At 38.4% G+C, this 26,837-nt stretch overlaps 2 protein-coding genes across 2 annotated transcripts in view; both read right to left on the minus strand.

The window, feature by feature from the left end:
- LOC757047 (MAM and LDL-receptor class A domain-containing protein 2) overlaps positions 1-4,895 on the minus strand; it is a gene marked incomplete at its 3' end in the record, with an annotated part of 60,738 nt that extends 55,843 nt beyond the window's left edge. Inside the window, exons 1-3 of the mRNA XM_030994046.1 lie at positions 4,643-4,895; positions 3,370-3,604; positions 1,321-1,562 (exon numbers count right to left, since the gene is read on the minus strand). Of these exons, the coding sequence (XP_030849906.1) occupies positions 1,321-1,562; positions 3,370-3,604; positions 4,643-4,861 (696 nt within the window). The remainder of the gene's footprint in view (positions 1-1,320; positions 1,563-3,369; positions 3,605-4,642) is intronic.
- Positions 4,896-5,280: 385 nt separating this feature from the next.
- LOC105442252 (MAM and LDL-receptor class A domain-containing protein 1-like) lies at positions 5,281-25,548 on the minus strand. Its single transcript, XM_030994047.1, has 16 exons — positions 25,428-25,548; positions 24,590-24,723; positions 23,655-23,772; positions 22,276-22,685; positions 21,450-21,540; positions 20,719-20,856; positions 19,419-19,616; positions 18,453-18,605; positions 11,875-12,015; positions 10,769-10,897; positions 10,080-10,213; positions 9,006-9,138; positions 8,361-8,510; positions 7,283-7,530; positions 6,660-6,750; positions 5,281-5,435 (listed from the first exon to the last, which is right to left on the minus strand). The coding sequence occupies exons 1-16, from the start codon at positions 25,546-25,548 to the stop codon at positions 5,281-5,283; spliced, it is 2,544 nt and encodes an 847-aa protein (XP_030849907.1).
- Between the last annotated feature and the right edge of the window lie 1,289 nt (positions 25,549-26,837).

The following is a 26,837-nucleotide window of genomic DNA, read 5'->3' on the forward strand; positions in this document are numbered from 1 at the left end:
AGGGAAAATCTTTAGGGAATTGTATTAACTGAATGACTGCAGGAACCGGGCGGTGCGTCCCTGTTTAAATCCTATAAAAAAAGCCAGTTCAGTGGTCAACAGGTTAATATAATATGAATATTATTTTCAAAATCTAAAAGGTTCTAACACATGTATAACAATTATAGCTTCTTTTTCACATCTTGATATAAACATTGTTACATGATATGTAAATACTTCAAGTATGAAACAATTTTAGAAATCAACGAGAAAACACATGCTTTCATATGTCAACAATTATTAGATAATCAAAATGATATCAATACTTTTTTGGAGGGATTAAACTGCCAATGGCACTGGAAAGGTTAATCTCCATCACACTATAGTGCATTTGATTCTCACGTGTCAGTATGTACATATTCATCTTTTAAGAAAATTTGATTTCGGTCAAAAGTGGATTTAGCCCCTTTTGGATTAAAGCTGGTTTTATGTCCGCCTCTCCTGTGCTGGCTGCTTTTAAGAAGGCTCTCAAATCTATTCTACTGAGTGATAATCAGTAGCTTCTGTTTAATACCTCTATAGTAATTACTTTAAGCTCTATAAAGAGTTTTGAAATCTGTTTAATAAGTGTAAAAGCGCTATATAAATGAACATATTTTATTGCATTGTAAACTACACCATTACAAAGAACATTAATTAAAGTTAACAACTAAGTTACTCATATCTCTTGTAAATTTGATATTATTTGTGATTTTCGTAACTGAAGAATGAAAGGTTAACTGGTTGAATTGAATAGGTAGGGCCTTTGTAGAATACTTGTATGTGTATTAAAGGTAAAGACCAGTTCTGGTAATGCGATTGCATTGTGAAAGAAATGTTGTGGAATCGATCAGAAAAGGTTGATCATCTAGTATATTAGTATTGGTGTGTACTGCAAGGTTCTGGAATCATCAAAATGAAAAGAAATTTGGCCCATTTTTGGTAAAGTTACAAGCACTGTACACAGAAAGATTTATATGGGACTACGCAACACGTGCACGATATCTATCCGGTCAGGATAGATATAATAATTTACCAAATATATCAATTAGTAGGCGGTTTCCCGGGAACATTTGTATCATCACGTATTAGTCAAAACATATTCTGTCACATGATTGGTGATAAGAGCTTCCATTTCATTTTTTGAGAGGGGGGCGTTTCCAAAAGAGGTCTTTACCTTTAAAGCTTATATATGTCACATTCTCAAGAAACACAAGAATTTTGTTTTTTCGCATACTTAACAAGATTCAAATCTTGGTAAGGGTGTGAATAATTGAGCTGCTATCTGTATTTCATACTTACCGTATACGTATTAGTCTCATCGTCTACTCTTGCAGTCACTGTAGCATGCTGCCATGTATTATCCAGGGGTCCTGTCTTAGTCCACAAATCATGATCAGTCATTATATTTATAGATCCTTGATCGGCTCCACCCATATAATACCAGAAAGACAGGCACTTCACACCCACCAGCAACGGCGAGTTCAGTGTGGCCGAATCCCCCGCCTGGCGAGGTGAGGCAGAGTCGATGTAGATGTAAAAGCCTGATAACAAAGAACAAGTAGAGATATCTACATATGATCCTTGAGACAATGAGTGATTTCAAATTGGGTGTTAGTGTCAGTGTTAGTGTTTAGAGCAGTCAAGAGCTCTTAAATCGAGCGGAAAATTTTCTGATGAAATTAATAGCCCGATACCGATATCAAAATCGATAGCTTAACACCAGCTGTGACGTCACCACATACTTGATTTCACGACGATGATTTAAAAATAGTACATCAAAACTAAAGATATCATGAAAAGTACAGAATAAATTTAAACCTATTTCTCTGGTCTTATAAAATAACTCATTTTACACATAAGAATATATGAATTACCTGTTTCACATATTCTTATTTGATCGTCAGACAATAAATTGGCGTCGTTCGTGCGTTGACTGTGTGCGGATATAACACTAACACCGAACTGGAAATCAACATTTGCTTAATCCCTAGGGGCTAGTGTTAGTGAATAGGATATTTGTACGTAAAATATTAACACCAGCCACAAAGGTCGGTTCAGCAGACGACAATTTTGCAAAAGCGATAACACTAGCTACCGGAAGTTGACGATATTCAGAGGTCAAAGCCTTAACACCAGCTGATTTCCACTTCGGTGTTTAGGCTGGTGTTAGTGTTTATTAAACACTTACACTAGCCTTAAACACCCAACTTGAAATCACTCATTGTGGTAATTTCATGGTTCTTTGTTTATTAACACTCAACTGAACTCCAATCAATTCCATACACCGGAATGTACAAAGTAGCAATAGAAGTAGTAGTTTAGTAGGTAAAACACATTTTCCCTTCCTTGAATCCGTGCCCACATCATATCATATCTGTAGTTTCCATGTGACAAGCCTAGCTACGTTTGTACAACAATTCCAGTCAATCTACGGTATCCTCAAAACAAAAACTAAATTTGGCTTCTTATAACTTGATCCTTACAGAACATACAAAATACATTAACATGTCAATCCTAAAGATTTTGAAAATATGTGGTGCATTTTATTAATTTGGTCTAACACTCTGTTAAAAAAAACTCCCACAAAGTATGGGAAAGCGAAATTAAATTTACTCCCCGAATCGATGCACATTCTCATGTGTGGCTTTCCTCTGATATGGTTTCTATCTTTAACCAAAATCTCAATTTGCTGAAACTTGTATGAACAGGAAAACAATTATGTTCACACAGAAATTAGATTATATCAAAATGAAATCTACATAAGCTTTGGTCGACTTTTGGAACAAACACAATACTGCAGAAGTTGATGTTTTATCACAAGTACAGTGTATTGTACAGTGTACAGTATGGTATTGTAGATCCAGATTTGAGGCAAATCAGTCTGGGGATTCAATCTTTAAAGAGTACAGAGTAAAATACTACAGGCAATTATCCAGTACAAGTGCAAATCATGTCCAAGAGGTCATGTATATATGAGATACATGTATATCACTTGTGCATGATCATGAACACAGCCTGTAAGGCCTTGGGGGTGTTTCACAAAGATCCTAAGTTGGACTTAACAATTATGGAAAGCAGTTAGCATCTATGAAAATATTTTGTAAAATTTATTTTAAAAGGCATAAAATGTTGATTCAAACATTCATATTTCCTATTATCAAGGAGATTTTATGTTCTTGAAGTGGAATTTATACCAAAAGTCTAAAAAACTTGATTTTTCGATTTTCAATATATTTTATTTTAAGGCTACAAATGGCTCTCCATGATGTTTAAGTCCAACTTAGAGTTAAGTTCGACTTAGGATCTTTGTGAAACACCCCCCAGAAAAATGAACATAAAATCCCATACCTGCTGCTGTTCCGGTAGAATGATCTGTATTTGGACCAGAGGTCTGTGAGGGCGTTCCTCCATTGGTTCTTATCCAATCAAAGTCATCGACATTGGCAGAGGAAGGGTAGTTCCAGAATGTACAGGTGTCATGTTCAAAGTCACATGACCCGGCTGGAGCGCAGTAGTCCTTGTTCATGTTGATGTCATCCAGGGCAAGTACTCCATCATAGCCAATGGTGGCTTCAAAGATGATCTTGAAAGAAAATGAAACATATTTTCAAATCATATTTCTTGAGGAACTTGTTCATCAAGGACGATGTGAATCATAAAGTCTTACGTCATTAGTATTGTAGAGTTGTCGTGATCGAGTGGATACGTCGACGGACTGTCGATCTTAAGGTCCGCGGTTCGAGTCTCGCCGCGGCACTAATGTCCTTTAGCTAGACATTCATCTGCATTTGACACACTCAACCCAGGTGATCGTGTAAATGGGTACCTGGCATGAATTAATTCCTTGAAATGCTAGAGCGCCGCAGTGGCTGCCTTGCTAAAGCCAGGGTAATAATCGGGACAGCGCCACGAGCGTCACAACGTAACGGACATGTGCGCTATATAAGAAGCCACCATTATTATTATTATTATTATTGTAAACTTATACATGTTCTTCTTATAGACTCTGCTCAAATACTGTACTATACTGCAATCGACTCAAGAGAAATAAAACCTGAAGCAATTATTGCAATAAATATAGTAATACATACTTTATAATCCTTTTGAACATATATTTTCGGATCGTTTGTGAATAAAGAAAACACTACAAGAACAGGTTACAAACTTTCATCATGAATACCATATGGAATTGACGGATAAATGTTTGTTCTAGCGCAATATATCATGAGAGATATTTCAAATGTCATGCCACTTGAAAATATCTTCCTCATCATACCGCCTCTTTTGAAGTAAATGACATTAAGATCTGATAATGTTTTGTATTTGTTCTATTTCCCATACCTTTTCAGACTTAAAGGGAACCAAAACCATCATACTAAGTTACTTTTATTATAAATTTTAAGATATTTGAATAAATTCAGTACAAAAGGCATGGAGAGTTATCCACAAATGATGTAATTAAATTGAATATCGCCCTCTAGTGATTAGTTAACTTCCTTATTCCTTGCCCGATTCTGTTCAAATTTTCACTGATTTTATTCAAATATCTTAAACTTTACAATAAAAGTAACTTAATATGAAGGTTTTGGTTTCCTTTAAGCTCAAAGAGCAGCACACTTACTGTGTATTCTAGACTACTGGAAAACGATGCTTCATACGGAATCCAAATACCAATGGCAGAATCGGCATCGAGACTCATGATCTGGGTTAGGGGCGTATCCCCGACTGTGACGGTAGCTGTGAATTGAGGTGGGTCGTCACCTGTGCTGAAGAACCAGATCTGAAGGCATCGTTGGAAGGTTGCTGGGTACACCGGTGAAATGAGACGAACCTTCGACATGTAGTTGTTAACGATACTGTCCACGTAGATGAAGTGACCTGTACAGCAAATGTTGGTAACAAGCAATTCTTGTATTACGAATATGTGATGGGCATGCAAATTTAGTCCACATCAGAAACATTTTTGATTTATGAGTTGGGGGTCATTCCTTTGTTAATCCAAAGGTAGAATACAAATAATAATAATAATAATACTCAGTTTTTATATAGTGCTTATTAAAATCACTGAGCGCTTCCAAACTTGGAGATTATTACCCCGGCATTAGCTGTGCTGCCATTGCGGCGCTCTAGCATTTCAAAGAATTAATTCCTGCAAGGTATCCATTTACATCACCTGGGTTAGGCAAATGTATGAACAAATCGTGGTAACGTTCATTTAATGAACAATGAATCCAGGAGCTTTATCTTTTTTGTAATCAGTCACTTGCCTATTTGGGTTCCATAGGTATGATCGGTGCTGGGTCCGTATGTTAAGTCCAATGGAGAGAAGTCATCACGCTCCACATTCCAGTCGCCTTGGTCTGTGTAATCTTGATCAAACCCACACCAATCCCCATGCTCAAAATCACACATTCCTAAATAGAAAGACAGAGATTGAAATATAGTCATTAGAAATGAAGAGGAAACAAAGATATATCAAATAAGAAGATGAATTAAAAAAAAGGGAAGAGCAATATTCCACAAATTAGAAAGGGGGAAGATGTAAAATTTACGAAATATAACAATACAAAAAAGGCTAGGTATCCAATAAAGGATAAAACTTGCAAAAGGGGATAGGATTGGATTTAAATAAAGAGAAATTCACTTGTTCAAGTGGAGAGAGAAGATACATATCGGTTATAGGAATCGAGGAGAGAGATGTAATTGAAGCAGATAATAATAATACAAAAAATAATGGTGGTTTCTTATATAGCACGCATTGTCATCATACTTCATGATGGTCCTGGTACTCCACAATTATTATCCTGGTTATCCCTAGCAGCCGAATATGTATCAGTCTAACATATCGGGTACTCATTAGCACCTGGGTGGAGAGTGGCAAATACAGATTAATGTCTTGCTAATAGGTTCATGCAAGCCTGTGATTTGAACCTATAGTCCTTGGATTGATCGAGAGTCAATGAACCGCTATATCCCAACACCTCCAAATAATCAAAAGGGCACCCAAAAATCAATCAACTCTTATCATGCCACAGGGCTAATCCCCATTGTGCCAACCACCAAATTCCCCCCCCCCCCCCCTTATGCCAGGTTGTTTTGGAGATAATCTGATTAAAGCGGTGGTTCTATGAATAGCGCATGCGAAACACACAGCACAGTCCAATAAGCATGAGCCATGAACAATAACTGCTATTACGAATGCGTGCTTGCACGCACATGGCAGTGAATCAATGGTTAACTCGCATGTACAAAACACTATAACGGTAGCGCGCATGCAGCCTCTGCTATGAGTTAATAGTTGTCTGCTCAACATGAAATTATAAGCAAATACCTTTATCATTATGCTCTGACCATGTTTGTAATCGGCTTTTAAATAATACTGACAAACTCTTTTTTCCCTAGCATCCCACATTGGCATGTATATAAACAGGGTGGCGTTTCACAAAATTTGTCATCAGTGAGAAATGACAATTTGTGTTAAAAGCTACTGAAATCCTTGCTTCTGACTGGTTATCAGCAGATTTGTCACTGATTTTTGTTATGTGTCATTGAAAAAAGGCTTTGTGAAACTTATTTGGTGGCAGCGGTGGGATGTAAACTGTAGGAAATTGTCATGTATAGAACAAATGCAAACTTACTTTGTGAAGGACACTCTCCAGTGCTGAAGGAGATATCATCAAGAGCTATGGCTCCCCTTGATCCACTCCCCTTGTAGCCTTGGAATTTGACCTGAAATAACATACACAAACACATGTATATCATGCATGTGTAATCATTTGTAAGATAATACTTTATATACAAGTATCACTTAACCCTTGATATTAATGTAGCGATGCTTTACTAATGTGGAGGACCATGTTCTTCGTGAAATGGAAAGGCAACTGGCGGATTCTAGTTAGCTGGAGATGGGCTGAAAAATTGGGTATTCATACGGGGTGAGGGAATGGATGTCAAATTAGAAGGATACTGGCGAAATAGAGAAAGAATTAAGTCCATTAAGCAAAATCCTCAGAATATGATGATACAGTAAAACTTTCTATGTCTACAGAAATAGTGGCCACTGTAAACAGGTTCTACAACACACATTTCTCTCTCTCTCTCTCTCTCTCTCTCTCGGGAGACAAAATGCATAGCTACTATAAAGAGAGGTAGCCACTAAGACAGGTTCGACTGTAATATAATAGGTTTCCTTTAATCTCTATGGAAAACATATATATAGTAATCAATTTGCTAAGAGATACTTGCAAGCTAAAATACTGACCATAAAGCTACCGGTGAGGGAGACCTGGCCGTGTTTCCAGTCCGGTCCCTGAGGCCCGAGCCTGGACCATTCTATGACGTGCGTTGACCCTTCCGTCTTCCAGACCTCTAGCTTGTTGATGTCCGCACCATTCATATGATACCACCATGAGGCACAGATACCCTGAGGGCCAGCGGTCATGGAGCTTGAGATCAGCTGACCAACGTCACCACTGTTACCCACGTCACTCTTGAGGTAAACGTAGTATCCTATGAGTAATACAAATATTGACTCTCGCTGAATATCATTCATTATATCCCTTCTATGAATATTCATGAGTATAATAAATATATGATTGGTCAATTGGGGATCATGTGATAAAATATCATTTCACTATGACAAACAAATCTCTGCCAGAGCTCCGAATAGTTTTCACTATTTTTTCTTAGGCAGAACTTTTGGATTTTGTAATCATCTAATCATTTTGTTAAACATACATCTTCATGAACATGAATATATATGTGATACAAATCTGATAAAAATGGAAACTTTTAAGAAAAATAGACAAATTGAATTCATCATGAATAAAACGCAGATGGTTGAGAGCATGAAGCTTGATTGGGATACCATTTGTAAGTATCGGACATTTAGTGCGCCTGAGAGAAACTCTGACATGTGGGAGTCCCACATGTGCTGTAAAATATGAAGTCTTTAAAAAGGAGGTGCCAGGGCCTGAAATAAGACTATGGTCTAAAAACCTGCCTAGGTATAATGTAGAAAATATTAAAAGAAAGGGGGTGCCTTACAGTGGAGGATAATGAAAAGAAAAATCAGACTTTTTTGACAGGCTTTATTTATTCATGACATCGAAGATTGTTCTAGCAAAAGACAGGAGTTTAAATGAGGCAAGAAAAGAAGTCCTTGGGATTGAATTGAATGAAAAGCATTACAAAAAATATATTAAAATGGGTAATTAATAGAAAAACATCGATAGACTACAGAAAAGAAAATTAATGTTCATAGAATAACAGCAGGCAGATATTGATGAAGATTGATCTTTAGAGTTCCTGTAAGATAAGTTTAGCATTATTTTTTGTACCGAATGTGTTGCCAAGGGTGTGGTCCACAGTAGGTCCTGTGTTTGGAATTGGCGTGTCTCCGGAGTTTCGATACCACACCAGCGAACTGGGTGTGGCTTGGGTGAAATCACAGAAATCATCCTCAAAGGTACAGATGGAGAGCACAGGAGCTGGAGATTGGAAAACAAAAGTTTAAAATGGCAATAAACTGTACCTCATACTATAAATGTTCAATCAACAGCAACCAGTACCCTCTTCCTTCTTACCACCCTACAGCCCATGACATCTTCAATATTGTGATGAGCCACAAAAACAAACCACATTTACAACTACCAAAACACCATCACCATTATATCCATTCTCACGTTTCTCATTGGAGGCGCAATGGCTCACTGGTAGAGCAGTGGTCTAGTAACCGGGAGGTCCAGGGTTCGAAACCAAGTTGATGCAAGTATCCTCATTACCTAGTCCCTTGAATAGGACTTAAAGCCGTTAGTCCCCTGGTTGCTTACTTACAAGCATACAAATGCTTTCTTAGCATCTTATAATTACAACTCCATCAAAACCACCTTGTAATTTTCCATCATGATGATAACAATTAAAAAACAAAGAGCTACGCCAACATCGTCATCATCCATCATAATCACCCTCATCATCAAACCCACCTGTTGTTGGTCTGGCAGGGGTTACAGGAGCAGCTGTTCCAATATCTGAGCATGCGTTCATCTCAAAGTCCAAGTCATCCACAGCTATGTCCCCTTGGTCTCCTACGATCTGGTACACCGCCTCCAGTTGGATCTAAGAATACAAGGAAATCTTTGTCAATCTAAAAGCAGTTCGGTGACAGGACATTTGCTCCACCCATACCATAAGTTTATGGTTAGGACAGCACTTCCTCTCGAAATAGAGACAGTGGCAATACCTTTTTCTTTTCTGTCACATATTACATTTTTCTTGGGATGGTGCTATTGACTATATTATTTCATTGTCCATTTTCAGATGGTCTTGATCCTTAAGTCTCTTTTGACTTTTAATCTAACTTTATACTCCTGTCGAGATTAAGACAACAGATCCTTTTCACAATAGAGTGATGTCTCTTAAAGTGTTGACATGTCAAATACAAGCCAAAACCTGCTTGATAGACACAAAAGGTGAGTGTCATTTTCAACAAATCTAAGACTATGACCAATAATCTTGTATTTCAGTTGCAGTGATTTGTGTAGTTGGTCTCTTACTCACAAAGACATGCTTGCATGCTTTCTTAACTACCAGGGGCGTTTCAAAAAAATTGACAACAGTGACAAATGACATTTTTTATTATAAGCTACTGAAATCCTTGCTTCTCTGATTGGTTATCACCAGATTTGTCACTGATTTTTTGTCATTTGTCATTGAAAAAAGCCTTTGTGAAACGGGTCCCAGGTGTACTAAACATCAACACTTTCGTTGAATCATGAGCATGGTCGCTCATTTGCTACACTTGTAATTTTGCACGAAACAATAGGCATCATTTGATGGAGGGGTTTCCTTGGTGCAACACAATGCTTTGCGAGATTACACATTCCCAGTCTTGATTAGCTCAATTTAAGTATTGTTAACATTGTTATAATTGATCTTGAACTGGAAGTAGTTGAAGTCTTTGGGGTACATGTATCTATCATATGAAAAATACAATCTGGCACAGGGACATTATTTGAGCGGCATATAAAGAGTTATATATAAAACGTCAAGGTTCTCACCCTAAATTCTATGTCACTTGAAAGATCGATTTGAACATTGAACCATGAAAAACCCTGGTCCCCGCTCAAGGACCAATGGGACTCTCTAGGCTGACCATTAGAATATGCCATCCAAACATTCAGATCACCAATATCTGTTGAGAGAGAGAGGCACCATTAGATGAAAGATTGTTGTAATATAAAGGAAAGAAACATACATATATAAATTATACTCTGTGGAAATATTTAACCGTAATTTCATCAAAGCAGTACATAAAATATATACAACTAAACTAAAATCCTAGATAAATAATATCTCAGCCCTGAACAAATTGCTATCATAGCTAATCACTTGGAATATTTCCCAAATATAAACTTAGGAAGGAATAAATGCACACTTGAAGTTGTGATGTTTGTGCGCTGTGTCCCAAAAGGCATTTTTAGTAAGCAGTCTTTTCCCAACAAATGCAATCAAAGAGTATGTTAAATCTAGCACTTGCCACAGCAAATTCAAAATAAATCAATTAACCAAAGTAAAAGTTAACCACCAAATGTAGATATAATATAAATGAGCCAAGTAAATTGTCGTTGTCATCTGACGAGTCATGACTGACCCTTTGTGAACCTATTGATGATGACGCTCCAACCACTTCTGTCCTAGGCATATAGCGATTAGCTGTGCAGATCTTCACTTTTGTGTTAATACTCACCTTTTCCATACATATAATACCAGAAGCTTAGGCAAGCTGACGAAACTGGGCTGAAATGCTCGCTGTTAAGTACCGCTGTTTCCCCAACCTTCATTGTCGGGAATGAATTATCAAAGAAGATGTAATAGCCTGTAATAAAAACAGAATTCAAACACTTAAGGCGAGCAACATGCGCTTCAAGTTCATGTCGCCATATAGGGGCTTGGGTTACAGTTACATTATTTACATCCTAACCTGGTTTTGTTATTTTTTAAGTATGTGAAAATATTGATTTGTCCATATTCATGTTTCTTGAGAATGGGACATATAAAAGCTAATACATCTAGAAGCATTCAACAAAGGTTCCAATTCCACAAGTCCACCGTTCATTCTAGAAAACATTGGATTCACAAGGGGTATGAATAATTATGTATCGGTGTTTTGGGCAGATGAAAAAAATCAGATGTATGAATGACATACTTTCAATTTCAAGTAAACAACCTTTGCCATCCATGCACAAACTAGGCAGGGCAGGTCAATGATCAACACATTTTATGCAGAAAAAACACACACTGAGAAGTGAATAATTCACATTTGCTTAGCACAGTTATAGCATGGATCTAACCATCGAAGGGGTGTGGGTGTCTGAGGATATGGTCATTGATCATAATAGATGGAAAAAATGAAAGAGGAAACACAGTCACAGGAAGAGTGTGTGTGTGCGTGTGTGAGTTAGTGGAGGCATCATCTGATTGTCATGCTTTTTCCCCATTTGCTTTCTATTGCTCCCATTTTCTAATTTTCCTTCCCCCATCACACACACTAAAATAAAGATTCCATCCCTTGGTACGTAGCTGTGGTCTAGTGGTCCCTGGGATAGGACGTTAAATGGAGGCCTGTGCAGAGGAGAGTCGCCATCTCTGCAACCACTGTACTATTCATATAAGAGTAGGGGAAACCTCTGTGTAGTGGTGCACCTGCACACCCTAATCAGAGGAGAGACTCAAGAGTTACAGTGATCAAGTTTACCTTTCGCCTCCCAGGCACAGGTGACGCCAAATACTTAATAATAATAACAATCACCTCCACACACGCACAAACACCCATCTGCACATTAATCAACGTACCTTCTTGCGTTCCATAAGTGTGGTCTACTTGTGGCCCAGTATTAGGACTGTCTGTTGCTCCAGATGACCTCAACCAATCCCATTGGTCCTGGACTACTTCTTGGGACCAGCCACAGAGATCATTTTGGAAATCACAGAATCCTGAAAAACAATAAAAAGATTAGTTTTTAAATATATTTGTGGCTTACCACCAAGTAAATAAGATCCATTGATCGATCTGTAATTGAAAAACAAGTCAGAAAAAATCTTGGAACCAGCGGGATTTGAACCTGCCATCTACTGCTTGCCGGAAAGCGACTCTACTAGTCCGGCAGCCATCTCGATATACCTTGTTTTAGGGTCTATAGTTTTTTTTTCTTCGGATTATAGTTCCTTAGACCATCAATTTGAAGAATTCGATTGCTGACACTCTGTCAGCATTGAGCAATTTGAGATATGTGACGTCATACAAAATGGCCGCCAAAATCCCCCTTTTAACCAAAATTAATGATATAAAAAGTTTTAACAGCATTTTACTACATTAAATGGCAGTCAAATATCTTGATTTTTTTCTAGAATCATCACTAAATAAAAATTGCGATGCTGTATGATCACAAATGATATGCAAATTTGCATAATTCGGAATGGCGCCCTCTATAGACACATTAACTTGCATAGGTCAAAATGATGGCCAAATACCAATTTCTAACATGAGATTTTCATATGTCATGAGTCAGATGCACTGGATACAGTGAGTAGAGATAGTGCTGCACATTTATTTTTAGTTTGTAATTTGATACTCGAAGAAAACACGGTTGAATTTTATGCTCTCTGTCCCATAGATATGAGGTGGCATACGGTGATAAATGCCCATTTTCAGTGACAGCGTTAAGAAACTAGATTTGTATTCTAAGCTACTAGATTCTTTTAAATTAACCTAAAAATTACGAACTACAACTACGATACAGGACTATATCCGTTTATAAGTTTGCTTCAAAATCTTGAAATTTGTTTAAAAGCCCTCTAAAGTGTTGGGAACCCTAAAATATTCCATGCGGAAGAGGGTGTCATTTAACACTTAATTCTGCAAAGTAAGGTCGTGACTGTAATGCGTGCTTCCACACGCATGTTTGCAAATGAGTTCTCTTAACATTTTCTACAAACGCTTCAGTAGTTTGAGGTAGTGAGGCAAGGTTTGGGGGTATTTGGAGCTCCTAGTCTTCGGACCCTTGATAGCCACACGTTGATACGAGCCTCTGACATTCAGTTGATTGTTGACTGTCCATAACATGAAGCAAAGCATTGAGTAGGTTGAGTGATGACATATGACCATGCTGCATCAACATTGCCAACTCAGTCCTAAGGAAGTCGAATCTTCTGCTTCATCACTTTCAGCATTGTACCCTATCCAATGCCAAAGTATGCCCCAAGAGTGTCGCATCCCGTCAACGCATGTCCTGCCAACATCGATGGAATGATATCTCCTAACTTGTCTACATTGGCAGGAACATCAATAACAGTTCGATTTGTAAAGGGGCGTCTCCATGGTCATTGGCGTTTTATAAGTCCGTCATGTAGATAATGATGCAAAAGTAGTACGTAGACGTCTGTGTCATCCACTAGGACCCTAACATACATCTCATTAGCATCAATTCCAATCGCTTGCTGTTCTTTGATGTTGCCTGCTTCATCATAACTATGTTGTGGACAGACCTTTCCCTGGCATGACATCACTGCCTGGAATCACTTCAACAAGAACCTCATCTTGACGGTAAAGGCCTGCTTGTGCTTTTGCCTATTTCTGAGCACCCAATCATCCTGCAGACTCGCGCATATAATTATGATGTCGATCAAGTAGTTTGTTGTCATGAAAAGATAGTGAAGTTAGCAACACTAGAGACACGTTTCAACAACTTCTCTCCCTAGCTTTATTGATCTTTCCAAAGCTTTTGACTGCGTACAACATAAACGCCTATGGAAGATTATGAGCTAGATGGGCTTTCCAGCACATATAATTCAACTCATCCAGTCGCTCTACCAATACCAAGAAGCAACAGTAAGAGCAGAGAATGGCGACACCGAAAGGTTCACTATTGGTCAAGTTGTCCGTCAAGGCTGCAACCTATCACCATAAATTTTCAACATCTATGCTGAATTCATCATAAGGCATTTTATGGTCAAGTTTCTGTTGGTGGACGAACGATCACCAACCTAAGATACGCCGACAATACAACACTCTCTGGTGTATTAATGGGGAAGGGTATGGGGGGGGGGGGGGGGTTGGGGACAGTTGAACCCCCAAACAAAATTCAAACTGTTTCTTTTTATATATTCGATACCAGTGATTTCCTTCTATGGAGGACCTGCTCATCAGGAAGAACCTACGATGGACAGGCCATGTCATCAGGATGCCCTCTGAGAGGTTACCAAAGCAAGTACTATTCTCGCAACTACCCGCTGGCGAAAGAGGGATTGGTCGTCCACGGCTTCGCTACAAGGACACGATCAAGAGGAACCTTAAGCGGAGGCAAATTGAAACCAAGACTTGGACAACTGCTGCAGGCCAGCGAGCTGTATGGAGAACAGCTGTAAAGTGAAAATGAAGGCGGTCATTGTCGCTTCGCGACAGACAGCTACTACTACTACTACCAGTGATTTACAAATGTTGTTGAAATGTCATGATTTTCCTGGGTTTTTTCTCACTTTTTAGTAAATTATTATTTGTTAAGCGTATGTTGGAAAATGACAAATCCTAAATCCACAGTCAAGCAAAAAATATGCTTATTTAAAAGCCTACATGTCAGGGTCCGCAGAACAGCGGGGCTCAGGGGACTCGAGCCCCCCTCACTTTTTGTATAAAGTATGTTAAAGAGAACTAGAACTAGAAAGAAAGAAAGAAAGTGACCCGAGGTGAAATGAGGTATCAAAATATGTTCATCTGACAGTTAATAAATGCCTGAAACCCTTGAGCTTCCGGGGGCTGTGCCCCTTGAACACCACGCCAATTTGCGCTCCCCTCTTCTTGATCGTAAATACTTCAACCCCCCCCACCCCGCTTTAAAAAAAAAGTTCCGCGGGGCCTGCATGTAACATGTATGAGTGGTGGTGATGCAGATTGTTTTTCTGCCCCTCTAAGTGTTTTTGCTCAGTATGCCACTGACAACACTTATAACAAGAACATCAGAAGAACTACTAGAACTCCTTAAAAAAGAGTGAAGGATGCAAGTGAATAATTTGGACCCTACCTCAATGTGAAAAAGACCAAGATCATGATTGGTGGAAATTAATTACATGCAACAGAGCATGGTGGTTGATGGAGAAGAAGTTGATCAAGTGGACAAGTTTATATAATGTTCTTGGGTCAATGAGTGTCAAGGAGGGTGGAAGCTCGGCAATATCTGCCTTTGAAATGTGGTGTTGGAGGAAGCTACTTGGGATATCATGAAGAGATTACAACACCAATGGACACAATTAATGTCCATCATCGGAGATCAACCGCCACTTGCTACCAGGATTGACAAGTACAAGCTACAATAGTTTGGTCACGTTAGCAGAAGATCAGGAGACAACCTTGACAAATTATCATTCAAGGTACCTTTGAAGAAACACGTAACAAAGGAAGACTCAAGCTCAGATGGACTGACGACCTTAGGGAAATCTCTAGCCACCCTCTAAATATTAAAGACACTCTACCGGATTGCAGGAGACAGATGCCGATCAAAAGGTCTCATCAAACGGGTCACAAGGGTGAGCCATGATCTATATGACAACGACGACGACGACGAACAGTAAGAGATAGTTTCTTGGAGGGCAGCAGTGACGCGGGACTCAGTTGGAAGACTCTCGACCCGTTATGACCTCTAAATACTCTCGGATCTGTCAAACACCAAGCAAACATCATCAGATTTTCATCCACAGCAGAGCACAACCATCAATGACTGTACAAGGTTGTTCCAGTGTCTCATGCCTGGCTGACATCTCAACTTTTGTCAAATTCTATAAGTCCGTCTTTGACATGGGAGTGCTCGTTTCCAGAATCATCAAAAAGTGCTGTTGGGACTGATGAAAGCTCTTATGACAAAATGTCCTTGACATTGACCTCTCTAGAACTTGTCTGCAGTCCTATTACTCTGGAGTAGATCAACTTTTCATAGACTTTCGTACCCCAACATTGACTTCTTCATGGCTGCCATGGTTTGAAATTTCTTGGAAATTGTGACATAGAATCCACCAGGTAATTTCTTTTGAAAATCATGCATCTGTCTAGTATAGATGTCAACTGCTTTATCCACATTCACTGACGTTGGCGCAATGCTGGTCTAAATAAAGCCTATTAATTGAATAATAATGTGTGCCGTAAAACCACTTCTCACCGATTTGTTGAAAAATAAATTCTTTCATAGCCATTTTTTTCTTGACATATGTAGGGTAGGTGTAGGGAATTGGAGACCACCAAGCTTGAACCCATCACTGTCTGTCCGTGTTGACTCCAATATTGATATAGCGACATATGTGGCCTTCAACAACACTACTGCATATATCCAATTCATTTCGAAGACTACAGTGCGTTCTCTCTACGAGAAAATTGGCAAAATTGACCAAGATAAGCAATTTTGATCGTAAAATTTTGCTCTGATATAAAAACACAATTTTCACTGAATGTTGTGGTGTATGCAGATATTTAGGGGTGGCTCTTAAAAAAAATAGTTTTAAAAGGAAGTTTATGAAATGTGCCAACCATCACAGAAAGCTTATGGCCACTGTGTGTTGTGAATGGGTGTTGCAATTCACATTATGAATAGTGTCTGATCAGAAATGTGTGTAGGTAATGGGGGACACCAGGTCCAAGATGGGGGCCTACTTCTCCCCAGTTGTCCATTTCATGTTGAAAGGCACTATCATGAAACATATTTGGTTGTACGTGTCACCATTCTAATTTGAATGCATTTAATTTTAAGAAGTTGTTTCTATGCTGTGAGTTTGATAAATGTAAAAGTCATATTGCCAGAAATATTCTGGGCCCCATTGTTTTAAAATCGTTTCAAAATTACAGTAAGTTCATTGGCTGCATGTTTATCTTTCAAAAAGTGTTTGAACTAACTATAACAATCCCATTTTCATTCAAATTGTATTTAAAATGTCTTGATTTGTAACTGTTCCTTATTACCTACACATGAAGGTAATGAGAGACCTTTGGTGATGACGTCATTAATCATTGTTATCTTATTAATCAGTTACATCATCACCACAATTTCGTTACCAAATAAAGAGAAAAAATACTAAAGAGAATACAAAAATGTCTGTATGTGTAACATTGTTCATGTTTATGTAAATTATGCAAATGTGCTTAAGGGTCTTCCATTCCCCACACCTACCGTATCTAAATTTGTACCAAACACGATGAAAGATTAATGCAGCACAACTGCAATTGTTTCCCCAAAAAGCATTTAATATGATTTCAACGTGACATAGATTTAAGAAATTGGCATTTGGCTGGCACACATATTTTATTCAAATTAATATGTTTATAGAGGGCGCTATTTCAAAATATGCAAATAAGCTGGTCATCTCTGGCCATGCAACACCACGAAACACATTTTTAGTGATGGTCCTAGAGAGATACAGACATTTGGCAGCCAAAAATTGTAGAAAAAAATCCTTATTATATATTTATTATTCATTTTTAAAGGAAAATCATGTACTTTGGCGGCCATTTTGTATGACGTCATATATCTTAAATTGCTCAAGGCTGACAGAGTGTCAGCAATCGGATTCTTGAAATAGAAGGTCTAAGCAATCAAAATCCATTGAAAAAAAAACTATAGACCATAAAACAAGGTTAGGCCAATAATCTGGATTTGGCTGCCGGACTATACCACCAGGCCATCACTGGTCCATGGCACAGACACGATAAACTAGAAACAAATACCCGAAGCACTCCTGATTCATTCTGACTTATAAATATTCATTAGTCCGCCATAGGACAATAACTTTTATAAATGCAATACTTCCTGGGAGAAATTTCAATATTTTTTAAACATATTTGTGGCTTACCACCCAGCAAATAAGATCGATTGATCGATCTGTAATTGAAAAACAAGTCAGAAAAATTCTTGGAACCAGCGGGATTTGAACCTGCCATCTACTGCTTGCCGGGCAGCGACTCTATTACATTTATACAAGTTGGAAGGAAGGGCCTGCAACCTGCCATAATCTTCTACCTCTTGGTTGCTTTGATCAATTGCCGAAAATATTTTGGCACCTTTCATCCCTCCCCCCCCCCCCCAACCACGGATACAAATCGACACCCCTGCCAGCTATAATCACATTTTCAGGATATGGACCTGATAAATGCATGTTTCAGACACAATGTTACCTAAAATATCATTCAGATATGTCAAAAACAATATTTGTAATACGCCTCTTTGTATCATGGACGTATCTTTTTGATGATTACTCAAACATCTCAGGATCTATTGTGGCACAATTGCACAAAGCAATATTACGGGGCAGCGTTTCCTCAGTTTTTGACCTCCATATTTATCAAAGAGGAAATAAACAGGAATGAAAGGGTCAAAGACCAAAGGTTATAACCTTACCTTGACGTGGACATGACCCCCTGATGACCTCGACATCATCGATGGCGATGTCTCCCAGGATATAGAATCCTCTCTCAGCTTCGATGACGGCCTTATAGCGATGGGAAGATGAGATACTGACTTGACCAAACCTCCAAGCATCATCCGATGGACCTAAGGTTAAAATACTTGTTGCAAAATAAGGATATCCTTATGCAACTAAGGATGCCATTTCTTATTATTAAACAAGGGAAATGCTCTTGGCGGTCTCGCCTGCATTATGCAATTTATGTGATTACTACTTCAGATAATATTTTAAGAATGGTGAATGGTTCTTGAGGTGAGTTGTCTATATAAAAAAAAAACATGAAAGATATGATCACCAGTCAAGGTAGACTGAAAAAGAAGAATGGGAAGATGATATACTGACCAAACCTCAACGAATCATCCGATGGACTTTATTATTTATTTAAATGAAATAATGAGGACCATGTAAATGTATATCGTGGAGGATATCAAAGGTAGGCCTACATGTAATAACAGGATAACAAATAACCAAAAGTTATTTTTAGAACCATTTGTGAATTGAGTGTTCTATCTGGATTATGAGACCATGTCAGTCTACGCCTGAACTTGATATTTCACTTTGACAAATATATTGACTGAAACTCAACGCCTATGCATCATCCCCTTTTCCAAAGCTCTCTTGTTCACCAACATTCTGCTCCGAATAGTTCAAGCTACAGGCCCATATTCTAGTTGTTTAATTAAGCCCATAGCGTGGTCTGCGTCATCTTCATGAAAGGTTAAATTAAGACCATGGTCTAAGCTTTTGACTTTCGACCAAGCTAAAAAGTACCGTTACGTCCATACTGTAGTGATATACCTGCCAATGGACCTACCTAAGCAAGATTTATATAAAAAATGAATAATGGGGACTGGTGTCCTTGGAATACTGTTACTTTTTCACTTTACATAACTACTTACCATTCCTTGTGAATAAAACACCACTATCACTATGTGTTACTTGGTCCTCTGTGTAAATGGTCAACGTGCCTAAGTTACTTCCATACATATGGTACCAGAACCTTAGACATTCCATATCTGTATCTGAATAGATGGGACTAAAGAGTCGTGCCTTGGACCCAGTTGAAGCATCAGCTGCATTGACGTACGCGTAGTAACCTGCAGGAGACAGAGATAAGATTAGAAAAGGCAACGTTATGAGGATTGAGGTAGAGATATTTGAAGAGATACAATGTGTATAAAACAGAACCATTTAAAATGAGGGAGATTTACAGTTATTCCTGTCTGTAGTTGGAACAGTTAAAATCACATAAAAATGGGTTCTATAATGGGGAATTTGACTCCATTTGTGTGTTTACCCAATAACAGGACTGGTGTTGTTAATTCATCCCGGGTCTGGCTTTGAGTGTTATGATAAAGTCTTTATTGCATCACCTCAAGACGAGATATTTCTTGATTGGCCTGTTAAGGGTTTGCTATGTGCAGACTAGCTTGCACACCCCACACCCATTGATGGTATTTTCACTGAGTCTAGTGTCAGCGAATTGTGACCCTTTGAACATTGAAACTGACGACAAGAACAAGCCATTTTGAGAGGCTTTGATTCAGTTTCCTCTAAAACCCTGATTAGGATGATGACCCCAACCAAGGACATGCAGACATAGCGTTGACCCATTGTATATAGGGACCGGCTTGAGCCCTGTATGAAGCACTTGGAAATTAGTGAATTCAGAAGTGAATGAGTTAAGTCAATGCCAGTAAGCCTGGACAGGTAGTTTTAATAGTTAATGTGTACCAATCACCAAGAATAATAGTGGACAGCTAGAATGTATAAAACCACAATCAAAAAACCTTAGCTGGCTTTTAATGGGCTACCAGATAATGAGTATGAATAAAATACAGCAGAACATAAAACAGCGTAGATGAAAAGAAGAAGTCGGAATTGAGTTCCAGGTGAAATGTTTTTAGCGAGCGTATGAGAGTGTTATGAGTAATGTATGCATAAGTCGCTTTTGTGTTAACTGGGATTGTATTTTTAACTTGCAAAATCTCTTTTGAATAAAGTATTATTATCATCAAGTATACGGTGTCACCTGTGTCTGGGAGGCGAAAAGAGAACTGAATGACTCTAACTCTCAGGTCTCTCCTCCTGGTATAACTAAGTGGGATGTACAGCTGGACCACGTACTACAATAGGAATTAGGATATATTAGGACATTGAACTGAAAACACATAAAACAAACTAATGTTTGATACTTACCAAGAGCACTACCAGTGGAGTGATCGTATGATGGTCCTGTGCTAGATGTAGGTGTTGGACCGGCATTCCTCAACCATTGCCAGGAGTTGGTCTGGTCCTGAGTCCAAGAACAGAAGTCCAGCTCAAAGTCACATTCAACTACGAGATAAGATAGTGGGACATATAGTTTTTTTTTTTTATAAATATGACTATAACTTAATGCTTTGTTCATATTTCCTGGATGAAATATAGTTTAAATAAAAACGACAGGAAAAGAGAAGAAAGGATATCTGTACCACAAAAAAGATGAACAGTGGTGAATGGGGATATGGAAAATGTCGTAGCACGAAAAGAAGCATCTGAAACGCAAAAGACATAATAGTTTATAAGTGCTTTTTGTTAATTAAAAGTTCTTATTTGACACACCTCAATGAAAGTTTAGGTACCAGCTCCTTAAAGCTAAAGATGGGGTTCAAATTCTATGTGATAAAATTAAGATTTTAAACAATTATTCATTATGCATTCCAGGCACGTCTGTTTTTCCCGAAGCTACCTAAAAGAGAGATATTTTAAGATTCTTCTTCTTCCTTCCGAGTCACTACACAAGCCTGGTCCAGTGGAGGAAGTAGGATCTGGCCTAGGCGTTGAAACCCTCTAGGTCTTTTGGGATAAAGGATGTTTAATCGTCTGTTCCTCCATGTTTACTATAGTCCCATGTATGAGATTTCAAGATGAAGAGAACATTAACTAACCTTCTGTCGGACAGGCACCATCATAGAGGGATAGGTCGTCTAAGGCTATATCACCAGAATCACTCTGTCCTACCACACCTTCATAGATAATCTGCAAACAAAAGAAGCAGAAGACAGGTTTACTCCATTACCTACAGGAACTGACTAGTCCCTTTATTAACAATATTCACACCTTAAAGCCCTTTATAATGTAATTACTATTACTAGTCCGGCAGCCACTGAGCTATACCTCGTTTTGTTGAAATAAGTTTTTTTAATGGATTCTGTTTCCTTAGGCATTGCAGATGACCAAACAGAAAATCGGAACTTTGTCAGTGTTGAGCATTTTAAGATTGCCCCCCAAAAAATGCCTTACGTAAGGACATAAGTGCCATGACAGGGATCAAACAGAACAAAACATTGCATCTCCAGGCAAGTGTTTAATCCACTTGCTGACATATGACACCTCCATCTTAACTCGTTAAATACTGAATTTTCTCATTCCCATACAGGGTTCCCATCAATAATGAGTTAATAAGCCCACAAGAGATTCCAGCAGTCAAGGAGTTAATCTTCAATATTTATTTAATAATTTAGCAGTAAGCCCTCAGCATATGCAAATTAGCCTAAGAAGTTTTTTGATCTATAAAATTATATTAAGATGCCATGATGAACTTACATGTAAGTTAACATTTAATATATCTCTAATCTTAAGTGTGTTGAATTCCTGATCTAAATTTAAATTATTTGTATGCGCCTTGAGCATCTCTAGAGATGGGTATGTTACGCTTTATAAATATCGTTATTATTAATACTATTAAATATCAGGAAAATGAGGAAAGTTTACCTCCCAGACATCATCTGAAGTGATCTCCTTCTCTGCTTTGATCCACTGGTTTCCTTGGGTGCCATACTTGGTGAAGATGATGTTGTCCAGCGTCATCTGGGGTTGGGAGACCCTGAGGTACACATTCAACCTGTTAACATGAGCTCCAAACATGTGATACCAAAACACCAGGCACTTTGATCCAGTACCAGTAGGATTCTGGGCGGGGCTGGCAAGTTGGGCCTTGTCTCCAGGTTGACGGCTAGTTGCATCAGTATAGACGTACCAACCGTAGCTAGTGCCCAGGGTGTGGTCAAATTTCGGGCCTGTAGTTTCGGTGTTGGTGAACCAGAAGGTCCTTGTCCAGTCGAACTGGTCACTGGTCAGTTGGGTGTAGGAACACATGCTGGATTCAAATGTACAGTCCATTGCTGAGGAAAGATAAAAGAAAGATTTTAAGAACTCAAATGGAAAGAGATGATGTATGATGTGATTTCAGCTATTGCATTTTGAGGGTTAGGTATTGTTTATAGTAAACACAACAGAAAAAACACTAAAAATTAAGCTTTCTTGTCATTCAAACCAGTTCCAGCCCAAAGTGGAAACTCTTTCAAGAGCAGCACTGACGCCATATACTGCAGAAAATACCCCCCCCCCCCGAAAGTTTGTGACATTCTATGATTAAAAATTTCTGTACTGTGGGCTATATTACTTAAACCCAAATAATTACGTTTTTCATTCTGTGTTTGAGATTAAAATGGCTAAACATTTTCTTTCTTAGAATAAACAGGAACTTGATGTGTTTAAATTTTTCCTTTGAAGATGTTTTACACCTGAAACAATAAAACCAAATTGTATATATTCAGATATTGACTGGTAGAGGGTGTAATATAACTTATTTTTGACAGCTGAAGGGAGTTATATTTTCCCGAGGGTTCGCTGTGTGCAGACTTGTACACACGTTAATGGTTTTTCCACCACGTCTGGTGTCAGCGAAATATGGCCTTGTGCGCATGGAAACTTACGATCCACAAGTTAATAAGTTATAATAGGTCTGTTTTCATCAGCTCAAGATTGCAAAATAGCCCGCTATTTCTGATTTGGGAAATAAACCCGAAGTTACAAATCGCGTCTTTATCAGCTCGAGACTTGACTTGAAACTTGAAACTCAAGATATTTTGCTCAGCGTTCGCGCAAAGTCCAGGTCTTCCTGCTGGTGAAGTCGCACCGGGATATTTTGCCAAATAGCGGGATGATTATCGACCAAAATTCCCGCTAATAGCAACTTCGAGCTGATGGAGACGCAAACAAATCTGGATATTTTGCGATCAGGATAGTTCCAATGGCGGAATATTTGGCAATCTCAAGCTGGTGATGACAGGCCTTTTGATAACTCTTACGAATGACAGGCAAGGATGTAGGATTGCCTCCATCACTGCAGGATCTTGTGAAGACATCAATGTCATCGATAGCGATATCACCCGTTCCACTCTTGGTCCCAGAAGCCTCAAAAACAATCTGGTGTTATTAACAAAAAATATGCTATTACCATTTAGAATTATCAGTGAACAGAACTTATGTATACAACACTTGTACATTTCCATTGTTTGCTCAAAGGGGCTTTCCAGTAGATTTACTTTCACGTTGTTGATGTTCATTTTTGGGGTGTATTTTTGTGTACTTGTAGTTTTTCTTCTCCATTTGGCCTCAAACATTTTAGTCATGTGAAGTTGGCGCATTACAAATACTCTATGTTATTATTATTATTATTATTATATGCATGCAAGCCAGCTTCTTTCACAATTGCTTTAAAAATTAGAAAATAGAAGGAAAATATATTCCAAACTCTTAGCTGGGATTAAGTTGACATTAGCTATGCTTATGCTGCCCAAAACCACAGACATCTTTTAGACATTTTTATTATTTTCTCTCAAATCAAGTACAATCCTTCTTAACAAAACTGGATACATTGTACATTGATATTTTTGATTAAACATAAATTGCAATAATAAAATAAACTGTTTAACCCTAAATGGGTTCCTTCTCATCAAAACCACCCAGCAAAACACACACGCTCTCTATGTCTTTCTGTCTGTCTCGCTTAGTGACTGAGAATCTGGCAAATCTACAACCGATTAAACTACAATATTATTGATGGTAAGTGGTAAACTTACCCTGACTTAGCAAATTCAAAGTCAGCACTGCCCTAAAAACCTACATCACCCTCAACTCCAAAAGCACACCCATACACAAACTCCATACACACCACACAAAAAATCAAGGCATATCGATGTTCCCCTCTCTTTTATCTGCCCCTCAATTGTCAGAGACTTACCTTAAATTCGCCAATGTAGACAATATCTGCACTGCCCTGGATCCATACATCACCCTGTGCACCGGTCTTACTGAAGGCAGGACCTAGGTGTCCCCCATCTGACCCCATGGTAAATACCTCCAGGCTCCCAATATCTTCAAAATGAAATGATAGGAATAAATGTAGTATTTATACTTATTTTGGAAGAAGAATATAACTGTCAGATCCTGAATAGGGGCTATAATAGGATTAAGGGGATTAGCAGGTAATCCCGTAAGACTAAGAACAACCCTGTAAATGTTCTTAGTGAGGTATGGTATGTTATCCCATAGGATTTTTTTGTCAAAGTTGATTTTGTTTGCTGTTTTGGCTTCAAAAGGTTCCCAATTGGCCAAAAATGATGGGGTTCAAATTTCCTGGGGGTCCATATTGGGCGCCAAAATGGCATACGCGCAATAGGGAAATTTGGTGTCTTCGGGAAAATTTGAACCCCATCAATTTCTGATAATGAACCCCAATGAATCCAAAAATGCAAACAAAAAAAATCAACTTTGGCAAAAAAATCCTAAGGGAGCTGTTTCAGTGACATTCGGAACCACACTATTAGTCTAATGGGATGTTTGCGTCATGCCATTAAATATTGTTTTGAATTATACATGTAATGCATGTACCATGGGTAGTATAGTGCACCTGTAGAGTTTAACTAATAAATGTATAATAATGTGGAGCAAGCGCATTGAGCACCTGAGCTTGTAAATACCAACAGTAGTGGTGACAGTAGTGGTAGTAGTGTACTAATAATTTACTTATTATCACTTTCAATATTCCACAGCCATTACGAAAAGGTATTTTTACTTACCATCACCGTACATATGATACCAAAACGTCATGCAGGATCCTTGAGTACTGGGGAGGTATTCACTCACAAGGTCAGCCATACTCTTATCAAGAGTGTCATCTGCTTCAAAGTACATGTACATCCCTACGGACAAACAAAGAAATCAACTGGGTTATCAAAGATCCTTTAAAACTGGGAAGGTATTCACTCACTAGATCAGCCATACTCTTATCAAGAGTGTCATCTGCTTCAAAGTACATGTACATCCCTACGGACAAACAAAGAAATCAACTGGGTTATCAAAGATCCTTTAAAACTGGGAAGGTATTCACTCACTAGATCAGCCATACTCTTATCAAGAGTGTCATCTGCTTCAAAGTACATGTACATCCCTACGGACAAACAAAGAAATCAATTGGGTTAATAAAGAAAGTTTGTACATCAGAAAATTTGAAAGCCAGTCGTGTGAAAAAGAAAGAATGCATATTAGATCTCTCATTTGGTTGAATCATAAACATAACTTCATTAATTATTATACACTAATGTCCTTATTGCACTCACCTTGTGCTGTTCTTGTTGTATGGTCAAAGGATGGGCCTGTGAATGGGGAGGGAGTTGCGCCGTTATTGCGTAACCAATCCCTTGTGTCCGTCTGTTTCTCATCGCTCCACCCGCACCTCCCTTTCTCAAAGTCACAAAAACCTGAAAAAGTCACATAATTGTCAGTTTACTAAACAAATCAAGCAAACATTCCTGCAAGGTCACCGACAGGTATCTCATCAAATCAGCTCTCAATTAACATTAGAAAAAGGGGACTGTGGGGGACCAATGGTCACCGATTAGGCTTTGTTTGCTATATTGAGGGCGCAAGTAGCTATAAGTAGTGCAAAGGGGCTTTAAACAATTAACAACAAAGATGACAAAATGTCTAGAGATATCATACAAATAACGATAATATTCATTATAGTCACATTTGTATAGCGCTTGATACTGTGCTTCTAAGTGCTTTACATGGCAGTTGTTATTACCTCATTGGATTTAACTGCTAATCAGCACATAATAGTGCACACTATCAACTCCCAGGGGAATATTCTAGCCAGGCGCCATCTTTCAAACCCACACATGCAAATCCAACCACATTAGCGTTCGCATCATACAAGTGCCAGATATATTAATCTATACCAGATTTAACCCTATTTAGCCCGGGCTATTTTGAAACTGCATAGCCCGGGGGGGGGGGGGGGGGGGGGGGGGCTTCTCAGGCCCCCCCCCCCCTATGATCTCGGCCGTGAAACGCCCGATCGCCGCGAAAATTTGCATACATGTCAAGTGAAGTGTATAGAATACTATGGTAATTTCAATTTTTTTGAAAAATTCACTCATTTGCATATTTATGGTAATTTATGCAAATAAGGTCATTAAATTCACATT

This window comes from Strongylocentrotus purpuratus, unplaced genomic scaffold, assembly GCF_000002235.5.
Source record: "Strongylocentrotus purpuratus isolate Spur 01 unplaced genomic scaffold, Spur_5.0 spur5_scaffold_20, whole genome shotgun sequence".
Taxonomy (NCBI): Eukaryota; Metazoa; Echinodermata; class Echinoidea; order Camarodonta; family Strongylocentrotidae; genus Strongylocentrotus; species Strongylocentrotus purpuratus.